Below are 22,806 nucleotides of genomic sequence, written 5' to 3'. Positions count from 1 at the left end.
GAGACTGACCGATCACAAGAGGGCAGGGGGTGGAGACTGACAGATCACAAGAGGGCAGGGGGTGGAGACTGACAGATCACAAGAGGGCAGGGGGTGGAGACTGACCGATCACAAGAGGGCAGGGGGTGGAGACTGACCGATCACAAGAGGGCAGGGGGTGGAGACTGACAGATCACAAGAGGGCAGGGGGTGGAGACTGACAGATCACAAGAGGGCAGGGGGTGGAGACTGACAGATCACAAGAGGGCAGGGGGTGGAGACTGACCGATCACAAGAGGGCAGGGGGTGGAGACTGACCGATCACAGGAGGGCAGGGGGTGGAGACTGACCGATCACAAGAGGGCAGGGGGTGGAGACTGACAGTGAAAAAATAAGTCAAGATTGTGTGAGAGAGAGAGAGAGAGAGAGAGAGAGAGAGAGAGAGAGAGAGAGAGAGAGAGAGAGAGAGAGAGAGAGAGAGAGAGAGAGAGTGAACGAGAGCACTATAGGAAAGTATTATAGCAGTCGTTAGGCAGTATTATTCTCAGTGTAGTCTAAGAGGGAACATTGAGTCTCTGGTGCAAGTCAGCAGAAATGACCAATACACCCACAATCACAAAAAGATTGCAGTGACCAAAAATCCAGTTGATTATCCGAATAGTTTTGGCTGTTTCTAGAACTGTGACTGCGCTACAAGATTTAAACACTGACTCTTCACCATGGAATGAAACTGATCAAATGATCTCAAAGGTTTATTCAAAATACATTTTCTCAACAACAAAAATCAACACAATATGAGTTCTGTCAGTCCACAGAGAAAACCCCAGACATGCATGCACATACCGGTAGACATGCACACGCTCAATTTCATTACATTGGGGTGTTATCCTGTCTAAAGGGGGGGGGGAGACATCTGATACAATCTTGTTTATTTTCCTATCTCGGGCGCGGCGACTCATTGAGCTTATTAAAAACTACAGAGCAATATCAGACGTGTCTGTCATCCCTTTAGATGAAAGGGGCCTGCCTGGCTGCTTTATGAATTATTATTTGCTTTGTGCTGCTGCAGCCTTATGCTAGGCTAATGGTGCTATGCTAAAGGCACTAGGCTAATGGTGCTAGGCTAATGCTACAGTAACAAGCTACTTGATGTAAAAAGGTCTTCCAAGTGAGAGACTTCTGTAGCAGGAATTCCTTGGTCTTATCTGAGCTCTTAGGCTTTTGTTAGCGCCCAGAGCTAGTGCCTTAGCTAGAAACATTAAAAAGCCATAACCTAGCCTGCAACAAACTTCTAGCGTTACATGCTAAAAGCAATACATATCTTCCATTTAAAGTGCTAGCGTCTCGCTAACAGGGGTAAACCATCTTCCATAGCAGCACCAGTCACCTCAGGGGGGAAAAGAAAGATGAAAGTAGACCCTTGTTGTTGTGTAGGCTACATTCTTTCATGTGTGATAGCCCTAAGAATCAATCTAGACTACCTAGACCGAAAGGGGAACCACAGGGACTGTGAGGAGATATTGAATTCGCACTTTCATTCTTGCTCTATGTATGCTGGGATATCGTCACGGCAACCAGTTTATCTCCCACTGGCAGTGGGTAACCCGTTTCGTCGTCGAGCGATGTAAGGAACAAGAGATACATTTTTGGGTGAATGATGTAAAAGAGACAATTAATATTACATTGCCACAACAGACACACAATCTCTCTCTTTCAAACACAAATACATCATGTAGCTAAGTGAATAAAAATACAAATAAAATACACTTAATCCCAAAAAAAATAAGAAATATCAGAACGAGCAATGTCAGAGACCGGTATATATATACACTGCTCAAAAAAATAAAGGGAACACTAAAATAACACATCCTAGATCTGAATGAATGAAATAATCTTATTAAATACTTTTTTCTTTACATAGTTGAATATGCTGACAACAAAATCACACAAAAATAATCAATGGAAATCCAATTTATCAACCCATGGAGGTCTAGATTTGGAATCACACTCAAAATTAAAGTGGAAAACCACACCACAGGCTGATCCAACTTTGATGTAATGTCCTTAAAACAAGTCAAAATGAAGCTCAGTAGTGTGTGTGGCCTCCACGTGCCTGTATGACCTCCCTACAACGCCTGGGCATGCTCCTGATGAGGTGGCGGATGGTCTCCTGAGGGATCTCCTCCCAGACCTGGACTAAAGCATCCGCCAACTCCTGGACAGTCTGTGGTGCAACGTGGCGTTGGTGGATGGAGCGAGACATGATGTCCCAGTTGTGCTCAATTGGATTCAGGTCTGGGGAATGGGCGGGCCAGTCCATAGCATCAAAGCCTTCCTCTTGCAGGAACTGCTGACACACTCCAGCCACATGAGGTCTAGCATTGTCTTGCATTAGGAGGAACCCAGGGCCAACCGCACCAGCATATGGTCTCGCAAGGGGTCTGAGGATCTCATCTCGGTACCTAATGGCAGTCAGGCTACCTCTGGCGAGCACATGGAGGGCTGTGCGGCCCCCCAAAGAAATGCCACCCCACACCATGACTGACCCACCGCCAAACCGGTCATGCTGGAGGATGTTGCAGGCAGCAGAACGTTCTCCACGGCGTCTCCAGACTCTGTCACGTCTGTCACGTGCTCAGTGTGAACCTGCTTTCATCTGTGAAGAGCACAGGGCGCCAGTGGCGAATTTGCCAATCTTGGTGTTCTCTGGCAAATGCCAAACGTCCTGCACGGTGTTGGGCTGTAAGCACAACCCCCACCTGTGGACGTTGGACCCTCATACCACCCTCATGGAGTCTGTTTCTGACCGTTTGAGCAGACACATGCACATTTGTGACCTGCTGGAGGTCATTTTGCAGGGCTCTGGCAGTGCTGCTCCTGCTCCTCCTTGCACAAAGGCGGAGGTAGCGGTCCTGCTGCTGGGTTGTTGCCCTCCTACGGCCTCCTCCACGTCTCCTGATGTACTGGCCTGTCTCCTGGTAGCGCCTCCATGCTCTGGACACTACGCTGACAGACACAGCAAACCTTCTTGCCACAGCTCGCATTGATGTGCCATCCTGGATGAGCTGCACTAGCTGAGCCACTTGTGTGGGTTGTAGACTCCGTCTCATGCTACCACTAGAGTGAAAGCACCGCCAGCATTCAAAAGTGACCAAAACATCAGCCAGGAAGCATAGGAACTGAGAAGTGGTCTGTGGTCCCCACCTGCAGAACCACTCCTTTATTGGGGGTGTCTTGCTAATTGCCTATAATTTCCACCTGTTGTCTATTCCATTTGCACAACAGCATATGAAATTTATTGTCAATCAGTGTTGCTTCCTAAGTGGACAGTTTGATTACACAGAAGTGTGATTGACTTGGAGTTACATTGTATTGTTTAAGTGTTCCCTTTATTTTTTTGAGCAGTGTATATACAGCGAGGGAAAAAAGTATTTGATCCCCTGCTGATTTTGTACGTTTGCCCACTAACAAAGAAATGATTAGTCTATCATTTTAATGGTAGGTTTATTTGAACAGTGAGAGACCACACAAAAAATTCCAGAAAAACGCATGTCAAAATGTTATAAATTGATTAGCATTTTAATGAGGGAAATAAGTATTTGACCCCCTCTCAATCAGAAAGGTTTCTGGCTCCCAGGTGTCTTTTATACAGGTAACGAGCTGAGATTAGGAGCAAACACTTAAATGGAGTGCTCCTAATCTCAGTTTGTTACCTGTATAAAAGACACCTGTCCACAGAAGCAAGCAATCAATCAGATTCCAAACTCTCCACCATGGCCAAGACCAAAGAGCTCTCCAAGGATGTCAGGGACAAGATTGTAGACCTACACAAGGCTGGAATGGGCTACAAGACCATCGCCAAGCAGTTTGGTGAGAAGGTGACAACAGTTGGTGCGATTATTCGCAAATGGAAGAAACACAAAAGAACTGTCAATCTCCCTCGGCCTGGGGCTCCATGCAAGATCTCACCTCGTGGAGTTGCAATGATCATGAGAACGGTGAGGAATCAGCCCAGAACTACATGGGAGGATCTTGTCAATGATCTCAAGGCAGCTGGGACCATAGTCACCAAGAAAACAATTGGTAACACACTACGCCATGAAGGACTGAAATCCTGCAGCGCCCGCAAGGTCCCCCTGCTCAAGAAAGCACATATGCATGCCTGTCTGAAGTTTGCCAATGAACATGTGAATGATTCAGAGGACACCTGGGTGAAAGCTCTTTGGCATCAACTCCAGTCGCCGTGTTTGGAGGAGGAATGCTGCCTATGACCCCAAGAACACCATCCCCACCGTCAAACATGGAGGTGGAAACATTATGTTTTGGGGGTGTTTTTCTGCTAAGGGGACAGGACAACTTCACCGCATCAAAGGGACGATGGACGGGTCCATGTACCGTCAAATCTTGGGTGAGAACCTCCTTCCCTCAGCCAGGGCATTGAAAATGGCTCGTGGATGGGTATTCCAGCATGACAATGACCCAAAACACACGGCCAAGGCAACAAAGGAGTGGCTCAAGAAGAAGCACATTAAGGTTATGGAGTGGCCTAGCCAGTCTCCAGACCTTAATCCCATAGAAATCTGTGGAGGGAGCTGAAGGCTTGAGTTGCCAAACGTCAGCCTCGAAACCTTAATGACTTGGAGAAGATCTCCAAAGAGGGGTGAGACGAAATCCCTCCTGAGATTTGTGCAAAGAAACATCTGACCTTTGTGATTACCAACAAGGGTTTTGCCACCAAGTCATGTTTTGCAGAGGGGTCAAATACTTATTTCCCTCATTAAAATGCAAATAATTTTATAACATTTTTGACATACATTTTTCTGTTGTTATTCTGTCTCTCACTGTTCAAATAAACCTACCATTAAAATTATAGACTGATCATTTCTTTGTAAGTGGGCAAACGTACAAAATCAGCAGGGGATCAAATACTTTTTTCCCTTACTGTATAGATATATACAGTGGGGAGAACAAGTATTTGATACACTGCCGATTTTGCAGGTTTTCCTACTTACAAAGCATGTAGTGGTCTGTAATTTTTATCATAGGTACACTTCAACTGTGAGAGACGGAATCTAAAACAAAAATCCAGAAAATCACATTGTATGATTTTTAAGTAATTAATTATATATATATATATATATATATATATATATATACACACACACATACAGTTGAAGTCGGAAGTTTACATACACTTAGGTTGGAGTCATTAAAACTCGTTTTTCAACCACTCCACAAATTTCTTATTAACAAACTATAGTTTTGGCAAGTCGGTTAGGACATCTACTTTGTGCATGACACAATATATTTTTCCAACAATTGTTTACAGACAGATTATTTCACTTATAATTCACTGTATCACAATTCCAGTGGGTCAGAAGTTTACATACACTAAGTTGACTGTGCCTTTAAAACACCTGGAAAATTCCAGAAAATGATGTCATGGCTTTAGAAGTTTCTGATAGGCTAATTGACATCATTTGAGTCAATTGGAGGTGTACCTGTGGATGTACTTCAAGGCCTTCCTTCAAACTCAGTGCCTCTTTGCTTGACATCATGGGAAAATCAAAAGAAATCTGCCAAGACCTCAGACATTTTTTTGTAGACCTCCACAAGTCTGGTTCATCCTTGGGAGCAATTTCCAAATGCCTGAAGGTACCACGCTCATCTGTACAAACAATAGTACGCAAGTATAAACACCATGGGACCACGCAGCCGTCATACCGCTCAGGAAGGAGACGTGTTCTGTCTCCTAGAGATTAACGTACTTTGGTGCGAAAAGTTCAAATCAATCCCAGAACAACAGCGAAGGACCTTGTGAAGATGCTTGAGGAAACAGGTACAAAAGTATCTATATCCACAGTAAAAACTAGTTCTATATCGACATAACCTGAAAGGCCGCTCAGCAAGGAAGAAGCCACTGCTCCAAAACCGCCATAAAAAAGCCAGACTACAGTTTGCATCTGCACATGGGGACAAAGATTGTACTTTTTGGAGAAATGTCCTCTGGTCTGATGAAACCAAATTAGAACCGTTTGGCCATAAGGACCACCGTTATGTTTGGAGGAAAAAGGGGAAGGCTTGCAAGCCGAAGAACGTCATCCCAACCGTGAAGCACGGGGGTGGCAGCATCATGTTGTGGGGGTGCTTTGCTGCAGGAGGGACTGGTGCACTTCACAAAATAGATGGCATCATGAGGATGGAAAACTAAGTAGATATATTGAAGCAGCATCTCCAGACATCAGTCAGGAAGTTAAAGCTTGGTCGCAAATGGGTCTTCCAAATGGACAATGACCCCAAGCATACTTCCAAAGTTGTGTCAAAATGGCTTAAGGACAACAAAGTCAAGGTATTGGAGTGGCCATAACAAAGCCCTGACCTCAATCCTATAGAAATTTGTGGGCAGAACTGAAAAAGAGTGTGCAAGCAAGGAGGCCTACAAACCTGACTCTCAAAATTCACCCACCTTATTGTGGGAAGCTTGTGGAAGGCTACCCGAAACGTTTGACCCAAGTAAAACAATTTAAAGGCAATGTTACCAAATACTAATTGAGTGTATGTAAACTTCTGACCCACTGGGAATGTGATGAAAGAAATAAAAGCTGAAAGAAATAATTCTCTCTACAATTATTCTGACATTTCACATTCTTAAAATAAAGTGGTGATCCTAACTGACCTAAGACAGGGAATTTTTACTAGGATTAAATGTCAGGAATTGTGAAAAACTGAGTTTAAATGTATTTGGCTAAGGTGTTTGTAAACTTCTGACTTCAACTGTATACACACATACACGTATAAAGGTGTGTTTTGTATGTAAACATTAAAGTGACCAGCGTTCAATGACTAGAATACAGTATGTACATTGTATACAGTGCCTTCAGAAAGTATTCATTCCCCTTGACTTATTCCACATTTTGTTGTGTTACAGCCTGAATTCAAAATTGATTAAATAAAATTGTTTCCTCACCCATCTACACACAATACCACATAATGACAAAGTGAATTTTTTTTTCATTTTAGAAAATGTATTGAAAATGAAATACAGAAACATCTAATTTACATAAGTATTCACACCCCTGAGTCAATACTTTGTAGAAGCACCTTTGGCAGCAATTACAGCTCTGAGAGCTTTCCACACCTGGATTGTGCAACATTCTTTTCAAAATTCTTCAATTTCTGTCAAATTGGTTGCTGATCATTGCTAGACAACCATTTTCAAGTCTCTCCATAGATTTTCAGCAGATTTAAATCAACATTTGTAACTTGGCCACTCAGGAACATTCACTATCTTTTTGGTAAGTAACTGTAAGCAACAGTGTAGATTTGGCCTTGTGGTTTAGGTTATCGTCCTGCTGAAAGGTGAATTCATTTCCCAGTGTCTGGTGGAAAGCAGACAAACAGGTTTTGCCTGCGCTTAGCTCCATTCTGTTTCATCCGGAAAACTCCCCCATTGTTAATGATTATAATCATACCCATAACACCACTATGCTTGAAAAATTGGAGCGTTTTGCAGTATTACTTAATGCCTTGTTGCAAACAGGATGCATGTTTTGGAATATTTTTATTCTGTACAGGCTTCCCTCTTTTCACTCTGTCAATTAGGTTAGTATTGTGGAGTAACTACAATGTTGTTGATCCATCCTCAGTTCTCTATCACAGCCATTAAACTAACTGTTTTAAAGTCACCATTGGCCTCATGGTGAAATCCCTGAGCGGTTTCCTTCCTCTCCGGCAAGTTAGGATGGACGCCTGTATCTTTGCAGTGACTGGGTGTATTGATACACCCCCCAAAGTGTAATTAATAACATGTTCAAAGGGATATTCAATTTCGGATTATTTTTTATTTTGACCCATTTACCAATAGGTGCCTTTCTTTGCGAGGCATTAAAAAACCTCCTTGGTCTTTGTGGTAGAATCTGTGTTTGAAATTCACTGCTTGACTGAGGGACCTTACAGATAATTGTATGTGTGGGGTACAGAGCTGAGGTAGACATTCACAAATCATGTTAAACACTATTATTGTTCACAGAGTGAGTCAATGCAACTTCATATGTGACTTGTTAAGTACATTTTTACTCCTGAACTTATTTAGGCTTACCATAACAAAGAGGTTGAATATGTATTGCCTCATTACATTTCAGCTTTTTATTTTTCATTAATTTGTAAAACATTTTGAAAAACATAATTCCACTTTGACATTATGGGATATTGTGTGTAGGCCAATGACCAACATAAATCTAAATTCAATTCGTTTTAAACCAGGCTGTAACACAGAAAAATTTGAAAGAAATCAAGGGGTGTGAATACTTTCTGAAGACCCTGTACATGCCTATGGGAATGTGTGTGTGCCCTGGGTTCTGTGCAGTGCCTTCCTATTGGTGGTTTAAAGGTTATCAGTGGAGTCTCTTAATGACACTGCTGGGCCCGGCCAATGTTCATTAAGCGTTCAATTAAACCATCCACTGACAGTGCCTCAGGGGGAGACAGAGAGCTACGTGTACCACAACATCATAGAGGAATGTCGGGCCGTCACTGACGGACTGCTATTCTATTCTCCATAAGTTGGTTTTAATCTTTTGTACCTTAACCTGCCCTGTCCGGCCATACATTGTTTTGTTCTATACAATTTTGTTCTATACATATCTACTCAAATATATTTGAGTTAGTGCAGTTCGGCGACTGTTGTTTTTCTCTTCAAGATCTTTGCCATACGTTGGTTAGCATAGAAAACCTCTAGCTTTGCCTGATGGTTTGAGATGTGTGAAGGGGTTGGAATGTCCTCTCTACTCTCTACTCTACTGAACTCTACTCTCTACTCATTCCTCTCTACTCTACTGAACTGCCCTCTATTCAGTTCTACTGTCAGAGGCTCTAGACATGAGTCACCATAACCTGCAGTCTGTCAGTCCATAAAGACACCTCAGAGGAAGATTACAGAGAGACAAAAGAGAGAGAACGACAGAGGAGTCCTCTTTTGTTCCTCAATACATGTGGGAGAGAAAGACAGAGGGAAGAAGAAGAGACCCATTAGGCAAAAACGGGTTGACTCAACGCTGTTTCCACATCATTTCAACAAACAAAATTCAATGTGATGACATTGAATCAACGTGAAAAACTGATTGGATTTGCAAAGAGGCATCAACGTAAGGGAACTTCCTCTTTTTTTCACCTAACTTTTTACCTAAATCCAATGACATGGTGAATTTTTCTTGTTGATTTCACATGTAATTCACGTTAGTTGACAACTCAACCAAATGTAAATCAAAATGAGATGTTGAAATGAGGGGCAGACAGGCAGGTCAGTTAGTAATCAGTCTAGGAATGGATGAATCCATACATCAGCCCCAAATACATACACATGATATAGACCAATCAGAACCCTGCTTACTGTAATTACAAAATCATGGACAGAGCAGAAAACGGTGCGGGAAGCTTGACAAAACAAACGTTTCTTTAGAGAGAAGGTGTGATCAAAAAGGGTCCGGTTCTCTATAATAAAACTCTTCATTAGAATCTCAGTGGGAGATAACGGCACTGCTTTATTACTGCCTTCGTGCTAGCTGGGGGCTCTCTCTTCCTTGGTGCTCACTCACATCCACAGAATTCACACCCATCTTCCTCGTTGAGATACGCCCCCATTGGAGAAAGCCAATAGCGTCAGTCTTGGTCAGATTTTCATTCTGCTGATGTTATTGTCTGTTGTGTGTGATGATGTCATCTTGTAAAGTGTACCTTTAACTGACTGCCTCATTCAAAGGAGGTGTACACTGTGTGATTTTCTACACCTAGCGACACTGCAGCCAGAGGTAGAGTGCGGTGACAATTGGAGGGGCAGTCATATAATTGAATATAAGTGAGGACAATCAAAGTCCTATAAAACACTGGTCTATTCCGGTCTGTTCAGAACATGGTGTACAGGCCAAGATGGAGGAGTCACTCACCTACATGCACGAACACACATACTCGTTGGTACAAACACACACACGCACAGAGGATAAAAGAGCCACAAGGGACCAAAGGGATTGATGGTGTGTGTCCAGGATTAATGGCGGTCTTTGGAGTCCCTGCTGCCCCTGTGAGTTCTTATACTTATTTGTCCTGTACAAGTGCGAGGTGTGAAATGGAAATGTGTTTTTTTTATATCCCAACTCCCCCCGAGACACCCTCGGAGAGTGAGGCCACGGCCATGTGTGTCTGTGCTTGTGTGTGTGGTTGCTGAATTTGCGTGTGTCTGTGTTTGTGTGTGTGTGTGTGTGTGTGTGTGTGTGTGAGGGGGTCCTGAATTTGCGCACAGATTTGTAAAAGTGCATTCTCTTTGAATCAATCAAGGCCACTGAGACAAAGATGTCCTTGAGACAAGGAGGAAGTAGGGCTTGTTTCCGGATGGGGCCATAGGCTTTCACTTATTCAATGATGTCTGATTACCTCAAGGAAGGGTGTAAGAAAGGAAGGAAGGGCATAAAAAAGGAAGGAAGGAATCTTTAAGAAAGAAGGAGGGGCAGTTTTAGGTGTTCTAAAATAAGACAGCAATCAACCACACCACTGTAGACTTCATATTTACATTACAGCACTTCCTGTGTACACAGTTGATTTACATCCTGTTTACCTGACATTGTGGTGAAAAAAAGAGAAGTAAATGAAGTTTAAGACCACTGCTGTACAGTATGTTACTGTTGTCCTTCTGTCAAAAGAAAACAAATCCAGGCTTACACAGGAATGCACACACACACACACACACACACACACACACACACACACACACACACACACACACACACACACACACACACACACACACACACACACACACACACACACACACACACACACACACACACACACACACACACACACACACACACACACACACACACACACACACACAGGCTGCTGCAGTCACTTGCTGCTGGAGTGGTACTGCAGTGTTGACATGCCAGAGGGAACATCTCTGCCTACCATAGCAAAACTAGCAAAACGTTACATAAAGGTTCTTCTGAAACATCCACTCTACCACCTACAGATGCTAATGCTACTCCCGCTATAAATAGCCAGCTTTCTGCCGCCCACCCACGCAGGTGGCTTACACCAACCCTGTAGCAGAGGGGACGTTGTGTAAATGTTTGGTCAGTGTTGATCCAGCGTTGAGCCGCTGTTTGGCTAGCACAGGAGAGCTTTTGAAAAATGAGAGAGGGATGGAGGCAGGAAGGTAGGAAGGAGACCTTTTATGGTTGGGCGGAAAAATGTATTTACTTCTATCTCACTCTGGCTTTCTCTCTCCCCCCTCCCTCCCTCTTCTGCTGTAGTTTGTATCTCTTTTTCTCACAATCTCTCTCCTCATACTCCCTATTTTTTCCATTCTCTTTCACTCATTCCCTCTCTCCTCTTCGATAATGCTCCCCCCTCTCTCTCTCTCTCTCTTGCTCCACTCGATCTCTCTCCATCTCTCGCTCTCCACTTGATGTATCCAGCTGTAAATGTATAAGCCTCATGTGCTTGCTGTTGCCACGGCAACAACACAAGGGACCTTATAAAGCTAATAAGTAGAGAGCAGGAGGGGAAAGGAGGAACATTTTAAAAAGAGCGCAGTCAAAAAAAGAGGGAAAATGGGCGCAGATCTATTCCTGGAGTTGGACCTGGGGGCTGTTTACGGATAGAGGGATGCTGGCGAAAGAGAGGAAGAGAGAGAGAGAGAGAGAGAGAGAGAGAGAGAGATAGACAGTTGTTTCTCTGGTGGCGCGTTGTGATGTATCAGATTTGATGTGCCAGCCATGTTTGCTGGTGTCTGTTGAATAGTGGAAATGGAGTGTGTGCGTGTGTGTTTTCACATTCGTGTGTGTGTGTGCGAGTGTATGTGACTGTATCTGTGGTTATAAAAGGTTTCTTATATTTGTCCTGCTTAAAGCTGCAATGTGTAACTTTTTGGGAAACCCGACCAAATTCACATAGAAATGTTAGTTATAGATCTGTCATTCTCATTGAATGGGGCAGCAGGTAGCCTAGTGGTTAGAGTGTTGGGCCAGTAACCGAAAGGTTGCTAGATCGAATCCCCGAGCTGACAAGGTAAAAATCTGTCGTTCTGCCCCTGAACAAGGCAGTTAACCCACTGTTCCCCGGTAGGCGTCATTGTAAATAAGAATTTGTTCTTAACTGACTTGCCATCGTTAAATAAAGGTTCAATAAAAAATAAATAAACAAAATTGAAAGCAAGTCTAAAAAGTGGTTGATCTGTTCTATTTCTATGCTTCCCATTCACAAGTTTTCATTTTGTGTCTTTTACTTTCGGACTTGTACACCAGCTTCAAACAAACTGAAAATACAATATTTTTGGTTATTGAAAATATATTTCACAGTGGTTTATATGATACAATTATTCTCTACACCCTCTCAAAATTGCTTGTTTTGTCACATAAATGGGATTTAGGTGAACTATTAAAATGTTTGCAACCAGGAAATGACGGAGCGATTTCTGTATATTGCACCTTTAACTGCATGTACAACTGGGTAACCTGTACGAGTGTGGGGTGTGAAATGGAAATGTCCCCTGAGACCCCATGGGAGAGTGGGGTCACAGCCAGGGATGTGCAGCTAGCCTCTGATCTGCTTCTTCATACATAACCAAATGAGACGTGATACACACACACACGCCTGATAATCATCTCTGTTTCACATACAAAAAGATAACCACATACACACACTTGATCATGGTCTCTCACTCTCTCTCTGAATACAACTATGGAGAAAGAGAAGGACATACTGTTCTCCTCGCTTCTACTCTCTCCTCTAGTCACCTCTCCTTATCTCTCCCTTTGTCTCCTCTCTGGTGAGATGTGAGTGGGTGACAGCCATGTCACCTGGTAATCGTCACTGCGACACACAGGAAATAGAGAGTAAAGTCACACACACAGGCTAGACGCCTTTGCCCACGGCCGGGAGGGGGGGGGGGGGTGTTAGGTGTCTGTGTGTGTGTGTGTGTGTGTGTGTTGGGTTGCAAGACTTACAGTAGGTCCTTAGAAGTGGGAGTGTCTTGATTCTATTGATAAACATATTACTACACCTGAGGATGGTCTATTAAACTCAGGATTGGTTAGCTTATTACATGAGCTCATTCTGTACCATGGCATTGTTGAATACTTGTTTCTGATTGGCTTGAAGGGCTTCTAGAGCGTGCATTATTTCCCTATAACGCACAGTATACAGTATTTGCAAGGTTGAATTCAATGGCTACTAATCATTCGTACATGTTCTATGTTTGAGCTGCTATTGAAAGCAACATCACACATACATACACACACACACACACACACGCACATACTTACAGACACGCACACGCACACACTCACCGATGCACGCACGCAGCACAGCACTGTTTGTGTACAGTAGATGTGAAATGACTGGACAGGTCTAAACAATAACATTACATTCCCACCCGTTGGAGGGCAAGGTGAGGTTGGTTCAATATTTCTTACATCTTTCCATTCCTCTCAGATCTACAAGAACATCTACAAGAGGTGGATAGAGGGTAGAGGTCGGCTTGACTTTGGATGACACCCACGTAAGGTGGTAGGACCAGAGAATGATATTGGATGAAGAACGACACTGATCCAGACCTTATCTACAGAGTTACCGCTGGCTGATTTCAGGTGTCACAAAAGCCAGACAGACTCAATCTATCGCCGAGGTGTCATCCCTCCCTCGCCCTTCAAGGTCTCCGTGAATGAGGACGCCAGAGAGAAAAAGACAAAAAAGCCTAGAGGTAAAATGCGGAGGAAGGTGAAATAAAGACTAGAAAATTGTGCCCAGATGGAAACTTCCAGATCCACTATACGCAAAGGGAAGAGGAAGGAAGAAGATGGATAAAAATTCAAAAAAAAAGTGAAAATCTCCAGGGAAAAGACAATTTCATAGGGGCTAATTGGCTGTTTCCAGTATTTGTCCAATTAAAAGCTACAAAAGCTATATAAATGGAGCTGACATGATCCCTCATTCTATACAAGTCGTGCTGTCCAGAATCTGTCCCTGGGTACCTGTGAGGGGGCAGTCGTTGTTGGAGCCGGGTGAGTCCTGGGTGGGGCTGACTGGCGGGCTGGCAGGGGGGCTGGTGCTGAAGCTGGCGTAGCCCAGGGACGAGCTCACCTCGGAGGGATCACAGCTGTGGTTGACTGGCCTCTGGTTCTGGACATCCAGGGAGGAGGAGAGGGAGGTCCGCTGTTTGGGCTGGAGGGAGAGATGGAGAGGGCGAGAGAGGAGAACAAAGGCAATGTTATCAGATCAAAACACAGGTCAGTGTGTCTGCAAGAACTCAAGCTTTTCGTATTGAGAGTAAGAGGAAGGGGTCGATGTGGCAGGTTGTTAAGACAACGCCACATCGGGGGACTAAAAGTTCTGCGACAGTGACACATAGACAGAGAGACAGGTAGAGAGGTTGACGGAGAGAGAGGGGGGAGAGAGAAAGATAGCGATGGATGAAAAGGTGGATATAGATGGAGAGAGAGGGAGAGAGAGAGAACGACAGGAGAGAACAGTAAAGGTGAAGTAAAAAGAAAACAAAGTCATCTTCCACTCTTCCAAAGACATCCCTTTCCAAAGGGGAATACAACAGAAGCATCATTATCCTATAGAGAGTTAGGGGGCAATACATCAATGAGAAGTGATCAGAGTGACAGGCGGCGTACAGGGCCAATGGGGAATGAGATAGTTTCACTTGAGGCCAACAGGGAATAGTCAGAGTACGGTGAGACGGGCAGTGTCAGGTAGCATGGTAATACATAGGGAGATGCTGACAGAATGTACAGTGCCGTGAAAAAGTATTTGCCACCTTTCTGATTTTCTCTATTTTTGCATATTTTCGCTACTGAATGTTATCTGATCTTCAACTAAAACATTATTAGATAAAGAGAACCTGACTTTACAAAAAACCCATCTCATCCAAAAAGTTGACTTAAGTTTGCTAAAAAGTACCCGGAAGCACTTGATCATCAATACTCTAGGAAGAATGTTCTATGGACAGATGATTCAAAACCATAACTTTTTGATCAATATGGGTCCCATTATGCGTGGTGAAAATCAACACTGCATTCCACAGTAAGAACCTCATACCAACGATCAGCATGGTGGTGGTAGTGTGATGGTTTGGGGATGCTTTGCTACCTCAGGACCTAGATGACTTGCTTTAATAGAAAGAACAATGAATTCTGCTGTGTATCAGAGAATTCTACAGGAGAATGTCAGGCCATCCGTCTGTGAGCTGAAGCTGAAGTGCAGCTGGGTAATGCAGCAAGACAATGATACAAAACAAACAATCAAGTCTACATGAAAATGGCTAAAAAGAAACACATTTGAAGTTTTGGAATGGCCTAGTCAAAGTCCAGACCTAATCCCAATTGTGAGGTTGTGACCGGACTTGAAACGAGCATAATGTAATGGCGCCGAAGAGGGTGGCTGAAGTTTTACATGCCGGCAACCAATTGAGAAATGTTGTTAGTTTTTTTGCGTTGTTTGTAACTTATTGTAACTCTTTGGCATCAACTCAACTCGCCGTGTTTGGAGGAGGAGGAATGCTGCCTATGACCCCAAGAACACCATCTCCACCGTCAAACATGGTGGAAACATTATGCTGGGGTGTTTTTCTGCTAAGGGTACAGGACAACTTCACCACATCATTTGACGGGGCCATGTACTGTCAGATCTTGGGTAAGAACCTCCTTCCCTCAGCCAGGGCATTGAAAATGGGTCGTGGATGGGTATTCCAGCATGACAATGACCCAAAACACACGGCCAAGGCAACAAAGGCCTAGCCAGTCTCCAGACCTTGATCCCATAGAAAATCTGTGGAGGGAGCTGAAGGTTCGAGTTGCCAAACGTCAGCCTCGAAACCTTAATGACTTGGAGAAGATCTGCAAAGAGGAGTGGGACAAAATCCCTCCTGAGATGTGTGCAAACCTGGTGGCCAACTACAAGAAACGTCTGACCTCTGTGATTGCCAACAAGGGTTTTGCCACCAAGTACTAAGTCATGTTTTGCAGAGGGGTCAAATACTTATTTCCCTCATTAAAATGCAAATCATTTTATAACATTTTTGACATATGTTTTTCTGGATTTTTTTGTTGTTATTCTGTCTCTCACTGTTCAAATAAACCTACCATTAAAATTATAGACTGATAATTTCTTTGTAAGTGGGCAAACGCACAAAATCAGCAGGGGATCAAATACTTTTTTCCCCCACTGTATTTGAGCAGTTCATGCTTGAAAACCCACAAATGTTGCTGAGTTACAGCAGTTCTGCATGGAAGAGTCAGCCAAAGGTCCTCCACAGAGACGTGAGAGACTGATCAACAACTACAGGAAGCGTTTAGTTGGAGTCATTGCAGTGAAAGATGGCACAACCCGTTACTGAGTGTAATGGGGCAATTACTTTTTTAAACAGGGGAATTCGGTGTTGCATAACTTCATGAAATAAATAGGTAGTTGTGTTATTTGTTCACTCAGGTTCTCTTGATCTAATATTAGGTTTTGGTTGAAGATCAGATAAAAAATATGCAAAAGTATAGAAAATTAGAAAGGGGGCAAATACTTTTTCACAGCACTGTATATTTCACATGTTTCTGGTATTTGTACCAGTGTATGAGCTACTGTATGTCCCTCAAGACACGGCCAATGAAGATTGAAGGTCTGGAGATTCACCAGCTGTTGAGCAGGAGCCAGGTCTGCCCCGTGTTTTGAATAAGTGAACACAACATAGGAGTACAACGTAGGTGAATGTGTGTCTCTCCTTGTGTGTATGTAATCCTCATCATAATGACTGTATTCATCAACATTCATCCTCACATCATATATTTTTCCTCTCATCTCCCACGTGATGCTACACTCCTCTCCCTCTGTGATGCTACACTCCTCTCCCTCTGTGATGCTACACTCCTCTCCCTCTGTGATGCTACACTCCTCTCCCTCTGTGATGCTACACTCCTCTCCCTCTGTGATGCTACACTCCTCTCCCTCTGTGATGCTACACTCCTCTCCCTCTGTGATGCTACACTCCTCTCCCCCTGTGATGCTACACTCCTCTCCCTCTGTGATGCTACACTCCTCTCCCTCTGTGATGCTACACTCCTCTCCCTCTGTGATGCTACACTCCTCTCCCTCTGTGATGCTACACTCCTCTCCCTCTGTGATGCTACACTCCTCTCCCTCTGTGATGCTACACTCCTCTCCCCCTGTGATGCTACACTCCTCTCCCTCTGTGATGCTACACTCCTCTCCCTCTGTGATGCTACACTCCTCTCCCTCTGTGATGCTACACTCCTCTCCCTCTGTGATGCTACACTCCTCTCCCCCTGTGATGCTACACTCTTGTCCTCTGTGATGCTACACTCTTCTCCCCCTGTGATGCTACACTCCTCTCCCTCTGTGATGCTACACTCCTCTCCCTCTGTGATGCTACACTCCTCTCCCTCTGTGATGCTACACTCCTCTCCCTCTGTGATGCTACACTCCTCTCCCTCTGTGATGCTACACTCCTCTCCCTCTGTGATGCTACACTCCTCTCCCTCTGTGATGCTACACTCTTCTCCCTCTGTGATGCTACACTCTTGTCCTCTGTGATGCTACACTTCTCTCCCTCAGTGATGCTACACTCTTGTCCTCTGTGATGCTACACTCCTCTCCCTCTGTGATGCTACACTCTTTTTCTCTGTGATGCTACACTTCTTTCCTCTCCCTCTGTGATGCTACACTCCTTTTCCTCTGTGATGCTACACCCCTCTCCTCTCCCTCTGTGATGCTACACTCCTCTCCCACTTTCTTTCCCCCTTCCCCCTTCTCTTCCTCTCGCTCTCCCTTTTCTCCCCCTGCCCTTCCTCCCCTTCCCTCCCTCCCTCCTGGTTCATTAAGACCTCAGACACTCCTCTCAAGAGTCTCAGTGTTCACAAGGCAAGGCCAGCTAATGAACATGTCATGGCTGACAATTGGACAGTTAATAAACATGCCACGCCTGTTCAGAGCACACACACACACAATCACGGAGAAACACACACACTCTACGTCAGTTCGCTTGTAAAGTTACTGTTCCACATGGAATACCAGGTGACGTTTCAGATCAGGGAACATGAGAAAGAGGGGGAGTAGGAGCAACACTCCCTCTTCTATTACTTATCTCCCCCACCTGGCATAAACGACTCATTTAGTTGTGTATTTGTGCGTGTGTGCTTGCATGTGGTAATGGCATGCTCATTAGGCAAAGCCCCTTTTTCACACTGGAGTGAGGTGTACAGAGAGAGATTGAGAGAGACAGAGATTTGAAATTTAATTGAGAGAACAGAGCAAACTAGAATGCTACTTGGCCCTAAACAGAGAGTACACAGTGACAGAATACCTGACCACTGTGACTGACTCAAAATTAAGGAAATCTTTGACTATGTACAGTCTCAGTGAGCATAGCCTTGCTATTGAGAAAGGCCGCCGTAGTCAGACCTGGCTCTCAAGAGAAGACAGGCTATGTGCACACTGCCCACAAAATGAGGTGGAAACTGAGCTGCACTTCCTAACCTCCTGCTCAAATGTATGACCATATTAGAGACACATATTTCCCTCAGATTACACAGACCCACAAAGAATTCGAAAACAAATCCAATTTTGATAAACTTCCATATCTATTGGGGGAAATAACACAGTGTGCCATCACAGCAGCAAGACTTCTGACCTGTTGCCACAAGAAAAGAGAAGAACAAACACAATTGTAAATACAACCCATATTTATGTTTATTTATTTTCTCTTTTTTACTTTAACTATTTGCACATCGTTACAACACTGTATATAGACATGACATTTGAAATGTCTTTATTCTTTTGGAACTTGTATGAGTGTAATATTTACGGTTCACTTTTTAGTGTTTATTTCACTTTTGTTGATCCATTTCAATTGCTTTGGCAATGTAAACACGTTTCCCATGCCAATAAAGCCCCTTGAATTGAATTGAGAGAGAGAGTGTATATGTGCGTGTGAGAGATAGTGAGAGAATGTGTGTTAGTGTGTGTGTGTGTATGCGCACGTGTGTACAGTGTGTTATGCTTTCAATGTCATGCCCAATGGTGAAACCCATTATTTCCAGCAGACGCCAGGTGTGAGTGAGGAATTGTGTGTTAATGTATGGATAGTCATTATTCTAATTGGGCCTAGTGCAGGTTGGGAGATTCCAGGGTAAATTGATGGAGCTGGAAGTGTGTGCGCATGCATGTGTGTGTGTGCATATGCATGTGTGTGTGCGAATCCTCTCTGGGAACAAGGGAGGGAATGGAAAGATATAATCTACACTAATGAATGGAAAACAGCACATGGAAGATAAAATAATATTTTGATGGCATGTTCATTATTGCCATTTGCGCACACTTCCTTTTGTAACGTGGTATCAGGGGAAGGAAACATCATTATTCAAATGAGTCTAATGATACTAATGTCCTGTCAGTATATTTCAATAATTAAGTACCTGAGGTAAAATTCACTTGAGTATCGTTTGAGTTGATTCTCCTTAATAAAGTGTATTTCTAAATAACCTTTCCTCTCGGCGTGCTTAAAGTCATTTAGTTTCCAAATCCAAAGGGGTTGCCTTAGCAACACAGCCACACAAAGCAGGAAACCACACAGCAAAAGTCAGTAACCAGAACATTACAATATACGGTGCTTTTGGAAAGTATTCATACCCATTCACTTATTCCACATTTTGTTGTGTTACAGCCTGAATTCAAAATAGATTACATACTGTATTTATTTTCTCATCCATCTACACACAATACCCCATAATGTGAAAGTGAAAACATGTTTTTTGATATTTTAGCAAATGTATTGAAAATGAAATAGATAAATATCTGATTTACATAAGTATTCATAACTGAGTCAATACCTTGTAGAAGCATCTTTGGCAGCGTTTACAGCTGTGAGTCTTTCTAGGTAAGCCTATAAGAGCTTTCCACACCTGGATTTTGCAATATTTGCCTATTATTCTTTTCAAAATTCTTCAATCTCTGTCAAATTGGTTGCTGATCATTGCTAGACAACCATTTTCAGGTCTTGCCATAGATTTTGAGCAGACTTAATTCAACATCTGTAAGTCGGCCATTCAGGAACATTCACTGTCTTCTTGGTAAGCAACTCCAGTGGAAAGTTGACCTTGCGTTTTAGATTATTGTCCTGCTGAAAGGTTAATTAATTGCGCAGTGTCTGGTGGAAAGCAGACTGAAACAGGTTTTCCTCTAGGATTTTGCCTGTGATTAGGTCAATTTTGTAAATGTTTTATCTGGACAACTCCCCCGTCCTTAACGATTACAAGCATACAAATTTCATGAACAGCCGCAACTATGCTTGAAAATATGGAGAGTGGCAGAGCTGAGGCAGACATTCAAAAATAATGTTAAAACTATTATTGCACACAGAGTCCATGCAACTTATTATGTGACTTGTTAAGCACATTTTTACTCCTGGACGTATTTAGGCTTACCATAACAAAGAGGTTGAATACTTACTGACCCATTACATTTCAGCTTTTCATTTTTAATTCATTTGTAAAACATTTAGAAAAACATACACTACCGTTCAAAAGTTTGGGGTCACTTAGAAATGTCCTTGTTTTTTAAAGAAAAGCCATTTTTTTGTCCATTAAAATAACATCAAATTGATCAGAAATACAGTGTAGACATTGTTGTAAATGACTATTGTAGCTGTAAACGGCAGATTTTTTTTATGAAATATCTACATAGGCGTATACAGGCCCATTGTCAGAAACCATCACTCCTGTGTTCCAATGGCACGTTGTGTTAGCTAATCCAAGTTTATCATTTTAAAATGCTAATTGATCATTAGAAAACCCTTTTGCAATTATGTTAGCACAGTTGAAAACTGTTGTTCGGATTAAAGAAGCAATAAAACTGGTCTTCTATAGAATAGTTGAGTATCTGGAGCATCAGCATTTGTGGGTTCGATTACAGGTTGAAATTGGCCAGAAACAAAGGACTTTCTTTGAAACTCGTCAGTCTATTCTTGTTCTGAGAAATGAAGGCTATTCCATGTGAGAAATTGACTAGAAACTGAAGATCTCATACAACGCTGTGTACTACTCCCTTCACAGAACAGTGAAACTGGCACTAACCAGAATAGAAAGAGGAGTGGGAGGCCCTGGTGCACAACTGAGCAAGAGGACAAGTACATTAGAGTGTCTATTTTGAGAAACAGACGCCTCACAAGTCCTCAACTGGCAGCTTCATTAAATAGTACCCGCAAAACACCAGCCTCAACGTAAACAGTGAAGAGGCGACTCTGGGATGCTGGCGACTCTGGGATGGTTGCTGATAATGGGCCTCTATACGCCTATGTAGATATTTCATAAAAAAATCTGCCATTTACAGCTACAATAGTCATTTACAACATTAACAATGTCTACACTGTATTTCTGATCAATTTAATGTTATTTTTATGGACAAAAAAAAGTACTTTTCTTTCAAAAACAAGGACATTTCTAAGTGACCCCAAACTGTTGAACGGTAATGTAACTCCACTTTGACATTATGGGCTATTGAATGTAGGCCAGTGACAAAACAATCTCAATTTAATCAAGACAACAAAACAGAGAAAAAGTCAAGGGGTATTAATACTTTGTGAAGGCACAAAAGACACACACACACACACACACACACACACACACACACACACACACACACACACACACACACACACACACACACACAAGACCATGCATAAACTCACACATATACACAAAATTGCATTTATTATCTGGGCCCCAGCAGGACACACCTAATCAGGGCCATCGGGTATCACTCACAACTTACAGCACTCTGACAGGATAGGTCAGCTGTCATTGAGCCATGTCTGTACCAATCAGATATGAAGGGGGATATGCAAAGTGAATTCCTGAACAGCGGAGGAGAGAGGGTGTGGTGGACTTAGTGTTGGTTAGCATTAGCCTGGGAAAGTGTCGGTGAGTGGTGAAGGTAGCATTGGTTAGCACCTTAGCCTGGACCAGTCTGAGTGTTGGAGTTAGCATTCGTTAGCACTTTAGCCTGGACCAGAGTCTGTGAGTGGTGGAGTTAGCATTGGTTAGTGTGTTAGCCTGGACCCGTCTGAGCATTGGAGTTAGCATTCGTTAGCGCCTGGACCAGTCTCTGTGTGTGTTGGAGTTAGCATACAGTTGGTTAACGCTAGCCTGGATCTGTTTCAGCAGCGGTGTAGTCTCAACGCCCCAGGGCCTTTGACACCCTAATGGGTGTGAAATCAAAACCTTAATCAGTCGACTCCCCACCCACACACACCCACGCACACCCACACAATTATGAAAACTAGCTTAGCAAAATCAGAAGTCTTTCTCACAATTACACAATCTAAAATGGTGCCTATTACCAGTCAGTTCTAGCTGATACAGTAGACAGCAGTATGTTTCAGCTCCAATGTTCTAAAGGGACAAGGGGCAGAGGCAGGTCTGTCTGCTGATTGTCCGGTACTAGGAATGAAGTGACCTGGGTAATGGCAGGGCGGAGACGTTCCCTGTTGGCTCGTTAGTAAGTACCTGGCAGAAGGTCACTCCACTTTCCTCTCTCACTCTGCCACTCTCTGTCACTCTCGCTCTCCCTGTCACTCTTACTCTCCCTCTTTATCTTTCACTTTCTCTCTGTCAGTCACGCTGCCTCCCTTGCAACTTCTCTTTCCTTAATTCTTTTTTCCCTCTAATTCTCTCTCTCACTGAAACTCCGTTGCCCTGTCTCCCACTATCTATCTCCCTCTCACCCACTATCTATCTCCCTCTCACCCACTATCTATCTCCCTCTCAC

At 43.3% G+C, this 22,806-nt stretch overlaps 1 protein-coding gene across 4 annotated transcripts in view; it reads right to left on the bottom strand.

Moving 5' to 3' along the window:
- Nucleotides 1-22,806, bottom strand: part of LOC106576444 (ankyrin repeat and sterile alpha motif domain-containing protein 1B) — a 324,199-nt gene that overhangs the window by 129,649 nt on the left and 171,744 nt on the right. For all 4 annotated transcript variants that reach the window (XM_082964025.1, XM_045699996.2, XM_082964026.1 and 1 more), the window contains exon 14: nucleotides 14,004-14,193. In XM_082964025.1, the coding sequence (XP_082820151.1) occupies nucleotides 14,004-14,193 (190 nt within the window). The remainder of the gene's footprint in view (nucleotides 1-14,003; nucleotides 14,194-22,806) is intronic.

Source organism: Salmo salar, chromosome 17, assembly GCF_965601325.2.
Source record: "Salmo salar chromosome 17, fSalSal1, whole genome shotgun sequence".
Taxonomy (NCBI): domain Eukaryota; kingdom Metazoa; phylum Chordata; class Actinopteri; order Salmoniformes; family Salmonidae; genus Salmo; species Salmo salar.
This window is presented reverse-complemented; position numbering and strand designations above follow the sequence as displayed.